The following is a 12,768-nucleotide window of genomic DNA, read 5'->3' as shown; positions in this document are numbered from 1 at the left end:
TCAGCGCTTGACCTTGCGGCCGGCTGAGTTGCGTCCACTGCGGCGGTAGAGGGACTGCTGGTTGCCATTGAGAGGGCAATACTTGAGAGTGTGGGCCTGGCCCCCGGTGGCGCCACACAGTGGACACACGTAGTGCCTCAGGATGGGACACAGCACCACGCCCTCGGCTGTCTTCAGCTGGTGTGAGGAGTAGACGTGGCGGGACTCCCCGTTGTGCTTGCAGAAGTTGCAGAGGGCAGTCCCCAGCCCCTGATCCTGCCCCAGCTGGGGGCCAGGTCCCTGCTCCTCAAGCTCCTCTGCCTCCAGCCTCTGGCTCCTGCTCTGGGTCAGAGTCAGCACCACCTGGTTCAGGTTGAGGTAGTCCTTCCACATGTCAAAGGGTGGCAGCTCCATGGCAGGGGCCGGCTGGAGGGGGGCTGGGCCTGAGGACCTGTGGGCAGGAGCAGCAGTGTTTTGTGGAGCAAAGGAGCTGCACCCCCTTTTATACTGTCCAGAGCCCCTTCTAAGCAAAGGTGGAGCTTAGTATTTAAAGGGCCCACTCCTGCCTATGACCCCCATTTGACTCTGGTCTCCCAAGGAGGTCCAGAAGGAGGTCATTTCCAGGTCCTGCTGCCTCCAAGGTGCTGTGAGTCCTCTGCAAAGGCCCTTCCACTCCCTGGGCCTCAGTTTCCCTGTCTGCTCAATTAGGATATATGGTTTTAAATGCCCTCGCCATCCTCCTTTCTCCAAGGCTGGAGGGTGCTCCCTCTGAATACTCCAGAGCCATTGCTATTCTTTATAACTGTCCCTTACTGTGAGCCAGACACTGGGCGGCACAGTCACCTGCATGATCTGACTTAGTCCTCACAATATTTCCATGAGGGCCACAGTCATGATCTTGTTTTATGGATGCTGACTGAGGCTCTGAAAGGGAATCTCATTGGCCCATGGTCACACAGCATGCAATTGGCAGGAGTGGGCCTGGGGAACTCCAAAGCAAGTCCTTCTTAAACCTTTTTATCAATCCTAAAGTGGTAGTTACTTTCCCCTCTTGCTATGCTGGGAATAAAACCCAGGGCCTTGAGCATGCTAGGCACGTACTAGACCACTGAGTTACATTCTCAACTACTTTTGGGTGTGTGTGCGTGTGCTTGTGAATGTGTGTGCTCTAGGGATTGAACATAGGGCCTTGCCCATGCTAAGCATGCACTTTACCACTGAGCCACACCTCCAAACCCAGAAGGAGACACTTAGTCAAGGAATATTTATTGGGCACATGCTACAGTGCTCAGTGCACATGATCTCTTTGAATGTCAAGGAGGTGACAACGATTATTTACATTTTATAAAGGAGAAAAAGAGACTGTGAGGTTAAAGAATGTACTTAAGGTCACACAGTAGGGAAGAGGCAGAGTTGGGATTGACACCTATGTCTTACCTCCAGAGACACTGGGAATTGATGTTAGAAGGGGCAGATGACCCTGGCCGCGAGTTGAGCACAATTTTCCCATAGTTTGGAGAGGGGACAGAGAGCATCGTCAATAAGTGCTCAGGAAGCAGGCCCAGGTGCAACCCTGGCTACTCCCTGCAGCTCTGAACAGCTGGTTACTTAACCCTGCCCAGCCTCAGTTTCCTCTTGTGTTGTTCCAAGATGATGTCAGCACCTGCCCCAGAGCACGGGACTGCTGTTGTGATCACTAAGTCCTAGCACAGAGCCTGGCCTGGGCCAGGTGCTCATGAAATGCATTGATGATGACTCAGACACAATTAATGCAATAAGCCTAGGGACTCCCTTGCTGAAGGTCTCCTTGGGGCCAGTCCCATGCCCGGGGCTCTCATTGAACACCCCTTCCCCAGACCCTGGGAAGGAGGGTCTATTAAAAGTCCCATTGCACAGAGAGCTTGTCCCAAGTCATACATGGTCAGTAAGTGATAGGGTGCAGCCAGAGCTGTCTGTCCCCAAACCCAGGCATCCTCCTGTCCCCTGGGTGCCTGCTGTGAGCCAAATGTAAGTGATCAGGGACAGCAGCAGAGCTTGGAGTGTCCTGCCTCATACAGGCAGAGACTGAGCTAGGACACCAGAAGTGGGGAGGTGGTATCCCAGTGACACATTTGGACGGATGTCCTTGAAGGAAGAGAGGGTGGTCTGCATTGTGAAGAACCAAGGGGACCAGGACAGGCATGGGAACCCTGTGTCAAGTGCTTTGTTTAGGGACACAGCAGTGACCTTTTCGGTGACATTTTTAACTCAGGATTGAGCTGCCTGGTGCCTAGGGCCTGGACCCTGTGACCCAGTGACCATTACTGAAGCTGTGCTGGGAAGACTGATGGAAGGTGGGGGGCAGGTTTGAGGTCCCGACTCCCCTGAACAAGGGCACAGACTGGAGAATCCACGATTCCGGGGCCCTCCCCGTGGGTTTCCTCCCCCACCCCCCCTTTCTCTTCCATTTCTTCCCCCCTGATTGTTTACTTCCAGACTCTGTTCTGGGGGTCCTCTGCCCTGCCTCCCTCTCCGATGTTTTTCTGGGGGAGTTAATTGGACCAGCCTCTCCACAGTGCTCTTTCTGCTGGGCCCGCAGCTCTGGGAACCCAGAGGGTCCTGGCCAGAAACTCAAGCCAGGTGTTTACTGCTGACTGCGCCCGCCCCCGTCCAGACGTCGCCCACTGCCGGCCGCCCACGCTGTCTGTTTACTTGAGTTTGCTCTCTGCCTGACGCCAGCTGAAAATAGCCCCTAGGGTTCAGAGAGGCGTGGGAGGGGCTGAGGTTAGAAATCCTAAAAGGAGGGGGAGACTTGCAGAGACCCAGACATGGAGATGAAGACCCCAAAGGTGATCATGATCGTTATTGTCCTTGTCCCTGTGGCTGGCCTGTGCAGTCTCTGTGACAATCTTGTAGTCCTGAAACAGTCCCATTGTACAGAGAAAAATGAGGCCAAGAGAGGACATTCCATATTGATGTTGATGGCAGTCACCGGTTTCTTTCTTTCCTTCTTTTGGTATTGGGGATTGAACTCAGGGACACTCCAGCAGTGAGTCCCATCCCCAGCCCTGCTTGTATTTTATTTAGAGACAGGGTCTCACTGTTGCTTAGGCCTCACTGAGTATCTGAGGCTGGCTTTGAACTCGTGATTCTCCTGCTTCAGCCTCCTGAGTCACTGGGATTACAGGTGTGTGCCCGGATGCTGGGCTCCTCCATCATCTTATCCCAGGGCTGTAGAGAGAGGAGGGACACTTTCACACAGTGAATCTGGAGACCTGTGGCTGCAGAAGGGAGAAAACAAGAGTAAGGTGTTATACGAGGTGGGGACCGTGGGTGGCCGCTGCAGTCATGGGGCTGGGTTCCCTCCTGGGTTTGCCGCCTCCAGTGTGTGACTTTGGGCAAGTGATGCCAGCCCAGTGGTCTGTTTCCCCCATTTCACAAAAAGGAAGATAATTGTAGATCCCCTGTTAGGAGACCGCCCAAGGATGACACCCAACACGGGTGAAGACACTAGAATAGGTACACAGTGAGCGCTCACTTATTTTATTGTTGAATACTGGAGATTGAATCCAAGGGCACTTGACCACTAAGCTACATCCCAGTCTTTTTTATTATTTTTATTATTTCAGTTTTGAAACAGGGATGGGCACCTGCACTGTAATCCCAGCGGCTCCGCTCCAGAGGCCAAGGCAGGAGAATCGGAAGTTCAAAGCCAGCCTCAGCATCAGTGAGGTGCTAAAGCAACCTAGTGAGACCCTGTCTCTAAATAAAATACAAAATAAGGCTGGGGATGTGGCTCCTGAGTTTGATCCTCTGGTACAAAAAAAAAAAAAAAAAGAATTTATTTTTTTTTTTTTTTAAACAGGGTCTCTCTAAATTTACCACCACGCTGGCCTTGAACTTGTGATTCCTTTTCCTCATCCTCCTGAGTCCCTGGGATTACAGGATTGTGCCACCTGGCTTGGTTGTTATTTTTAATTGTATTCTGCCCTAACGGTTTATTGAAGAACTCTAAGTGGAAAGATGGAGATCGTTGGGGCACAGAGAGATGGAAAAATATTTGCTCATTCAACAATGTTTTTAAATATTTATTTTTTAGTTTTAGGTGGACACAACATCTTTATTTCAACCCCAGCCCTCAACAAATATTTACTGAATGCCTGATTGTGTCTAGCATTTTAGAGGTGCTGAAGATACACCCAGGAACATAACAGGTAAAAATCCCTGCCCCCCCAGAATTAAGTTAAATAGCAAATAATATAGACAGATGAACAATAGTATGTCAGACTGAGCAATGGAGGGAAAGTAAAGGGGAATAGGATGTAGAGTGGACAGGGAGGGCTCTTGGAAGAGGCGACATTGGGGGAGAATCTTAAAGGATGTGAGAGAGAAGCCTTGCAGAGGCCCTGGGGTCAGCATGTGGCTAATGTCTTCAGGGGTCACCAAGGGGACAAGTGTGGTTTGGACGGATTGAGAAGGGAGTCGGGAGAGGTTATAGAGGGAGAAAATTATTCCCCCCTCCATATGCCTCCTCCATCCCAGTCCTGAGCACTCTAGGCTATCACTGTCTGGGGACCAGTTTGTCTTCCCCCGTAAGTGCCCCTTGAGGACAGAGCCAGTAGTACCTTGGTCATGGCTGTGTCCCCAGAACTGCCCTGCACAGGGCTGGGCACTCAGAGAAACCCTCTTTGGAAAATTGAATGAGACCAAAACTGTGGCAGAAGTGGGGGTGGGTGGGGGTGAGGACTAACCACTGCAGCCTGGGCTCCGAGTCTTCCTCCAAGGCAGCTCCTTCCTCTGAGGAAGCCTTATTTTGAGCTACTTTGTGCTTCATTGCAACCACCCAGAGTCCTAGACAGCAAAATTAAGTAGACAAGGGTGGAAATGGGGACACTGGGAGGAGGAGACATATTAGGTGGAGACCGCAATCAGCTTCTCCTGATTCTGGTGATTTACTTAAAAGTGATGTACTTAAAAATTTTTTTTTGGATGTTGATGGACCTTTATTTTATTCATTTATTTATATGCAGGATCTTCAGATCAAACCCAGTGCCTCACACATGCCAGGCAAGTGCTCTACCACTGAGCCACAACCCCAGACCGTACTTTTTTTTTTGGCTGGGGGCACTGTGGATGGAGCCTAGGACTTGCCCATGGCCTTCTGCCCCTGAACTACACCCCAGACTTTGCTTTATTTCTTAAAGTATCCAAATCTACTGTTTTTTGTCAGTTGTACTGTTATTTGTTTTTGTGGTGCTGGGGTTTCATGCAGGCTCCTGCTAGCTGAGCTATTGTTTATTCAAGGACTAACTTCAAAAATTAGAGTGTGAAAAGGAGAAAAAAAATAGTACTTTTAACTGGCAGGCACCACATTCACCAAGCAGTCAAGGTGATGTGCTCACTGACATCGATGCTGTCTGTGTAGCTCCACAGGCTAGATGGAAATGATACTTTGGCTTTTTCATGTTTCTTTTCAATCCATAATTGCAGTCTCCTTGAGAAATTATCAGACAAACTCAAATTGGGGGATATTCTACAAAAGACATTCTGTGCCAGGCACAGTGGTGTATGCATGTAATCCCAGCAACTCAGGAGGCTGAGGCAGGAGGATCTCAAGTTCCAAGCCAGGCTCAGCAATTTAGCGAGGCCCTAAGCAAACTTTGTCACTAAATGAAAAACATAAAAGGGCTGGGGATATGGCTCAGTGGTTAAGTGCCCCTGGGTTCACTCCCAGGTACCACAACAACAACAGCAACAACAACCATTCTAACAGTGTACTCTTCAAAAGTGTCAAGGTCATGAAAAACAAGGAAAGACCAAGACACTGTTACAAGTTGGAGGAGTCAGAGGAGAGATGAAAACTAAATGAAATGCGTATCCTGGATTCTACAGAAAAAGGAAATTATTGGAAAAACTGTCAAAGATCTGAATAAACTTTGTACTTTCACCTCAGACGTTAATTTCAGAGTTTTGATAAACCTAGCATGGTTGGATGACATGTTAAATTAGAAGAAGCATGAGCTGGGGTTTGAGCTCAGGGCTAGAGAACTTGCCTAGCACATGTGAGGCACTGGTTCCATCCTCAGCACCACAGAGAAATAAATAAAACTAAGGTATTGTGTCCATCTACAACTAAAAATATTTTTAAAAATTAGAAGGAGCGGAGTGAGGATATGTGGGAACTCTGCAGAATTTTAGAAAAACCTTATGTCAACCTGAAATTATTTCAAAATAAAAAGTTTTAAGAAAAGAAAATCTCAGTCATTCATACCCAGAGATGTATCCAGTGAACTATCTTATTTAAAAATTCCACAACATTCCTTGTCTTTTACCTAAAGTATTTATCCATTTATATTTTATGTAATTACTGATAAACTTGAGGTTAAATAACACTGTTTTGTTTTATACCTTTATTTGTTCTTCCTGGTATATGTTTCTTTTCTTTTCTTTCTTTTATGGTACTGGGAATTGAATCCAGGGGTGTTTACCCACTAAGTCACATTCTCAGCCCTTTTTTATATTTTATTTTGAGACAGGGTCTTGCTAAGTTCTTAGGGCCTCACTATGTTGTTGAGACTGGGCTTAACTTTGGATCCTCCTGTCTCCGCCTCCTGAGCTGCTAGGATTATAGGTGTGTGCCACCACACTTGGCCTGGTATATGTTTCTTTCTTTCCTTATTCTTTCTTTTTTTTTTTTTTTTTTTTTGGTACTGGGGATGGAACGCAGGGCCTTATGTGTGCTAGGCAGGTGCTGTACCTCTGAGCTACATCCACAGCCCTTTTGTCTCTTTTTATTTGTTTCTTTCTTTCTTTCTTTATTTTTAAAAGCACTAAATCCCACAAGCACCACCAGGTTAAAAGTTATAAATGTTTCTGTTCTTTCAGGGGTTTGAGGAATTACAAATGTGTAGTTTTCCTGCAGAAGTCTATATTTTAAAACTTTACCCATTCCTGGGTAATAAAAAGATCTTAGAACACCTTAAACTCATTTAATTTCTTTTCAACTCATATGTTACTGTGGTCTGGAATTTTAAGTCTGTTTTCTTCTATGTTATTTCCCCACTACATTACTGTTTTTTAATTCGTTGATTTTTAAGATGGGGTTTTGCTCTATTGCTCAGGCTGGCTTCAAATTCCTGGGCTTGATAGGCACAATGATGCATACTTGTAATTCCAGTGATTTGAGAGGCTGAGACAGGAGGATCATAAATTGGTGGCCACCCTCAGCAACTTAGTCTCAAAAAAATAAAAAGGACTGGGATATAGGTCAGTGCTGAAGCACCCCTGGGTGGTTTGATTACCAGTATCAAAACAAAAACAAAAAAGAAAGGAAGGAAGGAAAAAACAGCCTCCTGGGCTTGAGCAATCCTCCTGCCTCAGCCTCCAGAGTCGTTGGGACTACAGTTAAACACTACCAAGCCCAGCTAATGTTACTATTGTAAGTGAAAAATGTTCTCTTATAGTTCATGCGTGTATGGACCCTTTTCTTCATTCTTTCTTCTTTCTGGTACCTTCTATTTTGGTATCTTGTCTTCTGCCCACATATATCCTTTATAATTTTCCATAATGAAGATCTGATGGTTAGAAACTCTGTTTTGTGGTCTGAAAATATTTTACTTGTGTGAAGCTAATTGAAATTTTATTACATTCAATGAAATATGAAAACATATGTTGTAGGCTGAATTGTGTCCCCTAATCCCAAAATCCATATGTTGAGTCCCTAATATCCAGTACCTAGGAATGTGGACAGATTTGGCGATAGGGCCGTTAAAAGAGGTAATTTAAAGTAAGTTGGTTAGGGTGAGCCCTAATCCAGTCCAACCAGTGTCCTTATAAGACTCATAAATTACAAGGGAACACAGACTCTGCGCAGAGGAAAGAGCAGGTGAGGGGACAGTGAGAAGGCAGCTGTCTGCAAGCTAAGGAGAAAGGCCACAGAAGAAATGGAACCTTCTGTCAGCTTGAGCTTGGATTTTTTGACTTAAAAATATCTGTTGTTGGGGCTGGGGATGTGGCTCAAGCGGTAGCGCGCTCGCCTGGCATGCGTGCGGCCCGGGTTCGATCCTCAGCACCACATACAAACAAAGATGTGTCCGCCAAGTACTAAAAAATAAATATTAAAATTCTCTCTCTCTCAAAAAAAAATCTGTTGTTTAAGTCATCCAGTCTGTGGTATTTTGTGATGGCAACTCTAGCAAACTAACACCAGGTACATTCTTAAAAGTTATTTTTGCAGAGTTTAAAAGTCTACATTAGAAGTTCCATAGGGCTGGGGATGTAACTCAGTGTAGAGTACTTGTCTAGCCTGTGCATGGCCCTAAATTCAATCTCTAGTACTATTAAAAAAAATCTGGGTGCAGTGGTGCCTACCTGAAATCCCAGCAACTTGGGAAGCTGAGGCAGGAGGATCACAAGTTTGATTTCAGACTCAGCAACTCATTGAGCCCCTAAGCAACTTAAGAAGACCTTGTCTCCAGATAAAAAATAAAAAGGAATGAGAGAGCCAAGCACAGTGGAGCACGCCTGTAATCCCAACAGCTCTGGAGGCTGAGGTAGAAGGATAGCGAGTTCAAAGCCAGCCTCATCAAAAGCGAGGCGCTAAGCAACTCAGTGAGACCCTGTCTCTAAGTAAAATACAAAATAGGGGCTGGGGCTAGGGCTCAGGGGTCGAGTGCCTCTGAGTTCATTCTCCAGTACTAGGAAAAAAAAAAAAAAAGTAGTTCTCTTTTGCCAGGTGTGATGGTGAACCCCTGAAATCCCAGCTACTAGGGAGACCGAGGTAGGAGGATAGAAAGTTGGAGACCATTATGGACAACTTAGCAAGATCCTGTCTCAAAATAAAATAAAAATGACTGAGGATGTGGCTCAGTGGTAGAGTGCTTACCTAGCATGAAAGCTAGGTCATGGGGTCTCTCTCCAGTAGCTCCCCCACCCAGAACAAGTTCTGTTCTTCAGCACATTGAAAGTTTCATTTCATATCCTTGTGACTTTTTTTTTTTTTTTTTTTTAACTGAGAATTAAACCCAGGGGCTTAACCACTGAGTCACATCCTCAGCCCTTTTTATATATTTTATTTTGAGATAGGGTTTCACTAAATTGCTGAGTTTTCAATTTCAGTGATTATTTATTCGTTTCTAGAAGTTCTGTTTGGTTCTTTTTAAAGATGGATGTCAGGCAGGGGCGTAGCTTAGTGCTGGAGCTCAGCCTGTGTGAGGCCCTGGCTTCCATCCCTAGCATGGCGAAAACCACCCCATCCCAGGTCACTCTTTCTAGTTTCCTATTCCCAGCAGCTGTGTTCCTGGTGTCTGCCCTTCAACCTGGGGTCCCTGACAGTGCTGAAATCGGTGTCGGATCTTTCCAGCATCCAAGAGTCTGAAAACACCTGTTCTGTTTTTCTGGTTCTCGGTGGTGTTATATTTCCTTGTGGCCTGATTCTCTTGGCTGAGTGACAGGTGACCTTTACGTTTAACTGTGGGTTTTCCCGGAGGCTTGAGGCGGATCTGCCACCTCCAGAGGCTGTGTTGGCTTTGGCCAGGCTCCCTGTCACACTTCCGGTTAGAACCTCCTCAAACCTGGTTCTGGCTTGATGGCTCTTGACTCACCCACGTATCTGTTCCAGTGTTGTCCATGTGTCCCTGGGTCATTCTGAGGCCATCACTTGTTGGGGACTTCGCCCTCCCCCTTCCTTCTCCTATTCTGCTCAGTGTTGAGGCTGCTGCCCCTGGAGTTGGGGACAGGGGCACAATTTGCCCTTGCTTAGGGGAAAGCACTTTGGGGTCCCAGTGTGGTGTGGAGCGTCTTTCTTTCCATGTGCTGTCCTGGCCAGGCCCTGGACCTTAACTGTAGTACTTAAACTAAACCATGCTCTCCAGCAAGCACTTCCTACAAAACGATAGGATCATGCACTGGTGTGGACTGACTTATGTCCCTACTGAACTTCTCCATGTGCTGACGCCAGGGACTCCAAGGTCATGGTGTTTGGAGCTGGAGCTTTAGGGGTGCAATCAGGGTTAAAGGAGGCTGCAGGGGTGGGCCCTATCCTGATGAGATGAGTGTCCTTTTAACAGGGAGAGACACCAGAGGGCTCTTTCTCCCTGTCCATAGGTCCCCAACAGGGCAGAATCTAGGCCCCACAAGGACCAGAAGGGCCCTCTGCAAACCAGGAGAAGACTTCACCAGATACCAATTGGTTAGAATCTTGAACTTAGACTTTTAGTCTCCACGATGATGAGAAAAAAGAATTTTTTTTTATTACATAAGCAACCCGATCCACGGTTTTTTTGTGATGGCAGCACAAACAGACTCAGACACGGAAGTAGAGGAAAAAAATAAAGTGGTGAACCCTCACGTCCAGATCACTCAGTCCCACTGTTATCAACTAATCTTATTTTCTCTCTGCCCCCATCTCTTCTGCCTCCTCTGCCAGGCTATTTAAACAGACCCAGCCATAAGGTCATTTCGACCATAAATACACATGGTCGCAGACCTAGCGGTGCTTTGTCTCACCATCTTTTTGACTTTAGGAGGTGCAAAGGCCTTACATATTCAGAAGACTCTGTACTCAAATTGTATCTTTTCCTAGGCTAGAGATCTATGCAGGACACTCCTGCCATGCTGGGCAGCAGCAGAGAGCTGCTGTCCCACTTAGACTTGGACGCCAAGGGGCAGCAACCCCCTCTTTACAGTGCAGTGTTGCTAAACTATGATGTGCCAGAGGCTATGTGTATTAAGTGCATTTTTGACTTAAGGTGGTTTCAATTTACAATGGGGTTCATTGGGATGTAAATGCATTGTAAATTTAGAACCATTTGTACTTCATTATGTAACTTGAAAAGAATAAGATTATATAGCCTAGCACAGCTGCATGCCTATAATCCCAGCAACTCTGGAGGCTGAGGCAGGAGGATAGCAAGTTTGAGGCCAGCCTTGGCAATTTAAGGAGACCTGTCTCAAAATCAAAGGGACTGGCAATGTAGCTGTTGGGCGCCCCTGAGTTCAATCCCCAGTACTGCTAGGGAAAAAAAATGCTGTGTTCTGACTGCTTGCTTTTTCATTGGCTTTATTCCATTTCTCTCCCTCTTCTCTGGCCTACCTATTCACTCAAACACAGCAATAATGAAATTAAGCCCATTAATTTCAGTGGCCTACAGTGACTTCTTACGTTTTCAAATGAAAGGAAGAATCACACATCTCTCACTTTAATCAAAAGCTAGAAAGTATTAAATTTAATGAGGAAGACATGTTCAAAGCCAAGAACAGGCTGAGAGCCCAGCTTCATGCATCAAACAACTAAGGTGTGAATGCAAAGAAAGGAATTCAAAGGACTGCTCCAAGCCAGGTGTGGTGGTGCACACCTGTAATCCCAGTGACTTGGGGGAGGCTCAGGCAGGGGGATTGTAAGTTTGAGGTTAGCCTCAGCAACTTAATGAAATTCCTTTTGTGGGGAGGGGTACTGTGGATTGAACTCAGGGTCACTTAACCACTGAGCCACATCCCCAGCTCTATTTTCTTTCTTTCTTTTTTAATATTTATTTTTTAGTTGTACACAATACCTTTATTTTGATTATTTATTTTTACGTGGTGCTGAGGATCGAACCCAGGACCTTGCACGTGCTAGGTGAGTGCTCTACCACTGAGCCACAATCCCAGCCACCCCAGCCCTATTTTCTATTTTATTTAGAGACAGGATTTCACTGAGTTGCTTAGGGCCTCATTTTTGGCTGGGCTAGTTTTGAACTCAAGATCCTTCTGTCTCAGCCTCCCAAGCTGCTGAGATTACAGGTGTGTGCCACTGCACCCGGCCCCAGCCCTATTCTGTATAAAAAATAAAAAGGACTGGTGGTAGAGAAACTTTAGGTTCAATTGCAAGTACAACATATACAAGGATAATTTCAACTTCATAAAAATAATATAATATTTTACCTAAACATTAATCATAATTTAAAAATTTTTTTAGCTGTAGATGGACACAATACCTTTATTTTATTTGTTTTTATTTTTATGTGGTGCCGGGGATCGAACCCAGTGGCTCACATGTGCTAGGCAAGTGCTCTACCATTGAGCCACAACCCCAGCCCTAATCATAATTCTTTATATTATCAAATATTTAAATGTCAATGGTTCAAATTTCTTCAGTTGTTTCATAATCTCCATGGCATCAATGAATTTTTTTCATGAATACACTATCAGGTATGTTTGTTTACAAGTGTAAATGAATTTTTCCTTAACTGATATTTTATGTACGCTATACATCTGCAACCTCTCCACATTTGTAAATTAAAAAGGACCAGTTGAAAGTAAATGGAAGCCACATTCTAATATTTTCTTCTGATTTTCTGCCAGGTAATCACTCATAGCCCTACCAGGAGGTGGTATATTTTTTGCAGAGGGGAGTCCTCTAATTAGAATTTTCTTCAAGGGCTGGGGATGTGGCTCAAGTGGTAGCGCGCTCGTCTGGCATGCGTGCAGCCTGGGTTCGATCCTCAGAACCACATACCAACAAAGATGTTGTGTCTGCCGATAACTAAAAAATAAATAAATAAATATTTAAAAAAAAAGATTGCTTTTTATAAAAAAAAAAAAAAAAAAAGAATTTTCTTCAAAAGTTATGGATCTGTTTCCTAGAAGCATTCATGTCCTCTGTCTTAGTTCGGTTTTGCTGCTATAACAAAATACCAGACAGTGGGTCGTTTGTAAACAAGAAAATTTATTTTCACAGTTCTGGAAGCTGGGAAGTCCAAGATGAAGGCCTTGGCAAGCTCAGTGTCTGGTGAGGGTCCAGTCTTTGCTTCCAAGGTGGCACCTTGAAAT

At 45.6% G+C, this 12,768-nt stretch overlaps 1 protein-coding gene across 1 annotated transcript; it reads right to left on the bottom strand.

The window, feature by feature from the left end:
• Nanos2 (nanos C2HC-type zinc finger 2) lies at positions 1–393 on the bottom strand. The gene has a single exon (XM_076839639.1). It carries the CDS (start codon positions 391–393, stop codon positions 1–3), a length of 393 nt encoding a protein of 130 aa, XP_076695754.1.
• Between the last annotated feature and the right edge of the window lie 12,375 nt (positions 394–12,768).

Source organism: Callospermophilus lateralis, chromosome 18 (genome assembly GCF_048772815.1).
Source record: "Callospermophilus lateralis isolate mCalLat2 chromosome 18, mCalLat2.hap1, whole genome shotgun sequence".
NCBI lineage: Eukaryota > Metazoa > Chordata > Mammalia > Rodentia > Sciuridae > Callospermophilus > Callospermophilus lateralis.
This window is presented reverse-complemented; position numbering and strand designations above follow the sequence as displayed.

Excerpts from the sequence above, each read along its gene's own strand:
- Nanos2 (XM_076839639.1), bottom strand. The coding sequence starts at position 393 with ATGGAGCTGCCACCCTTTGACATGTGGAAGGACTACCTCAACCTGAAC.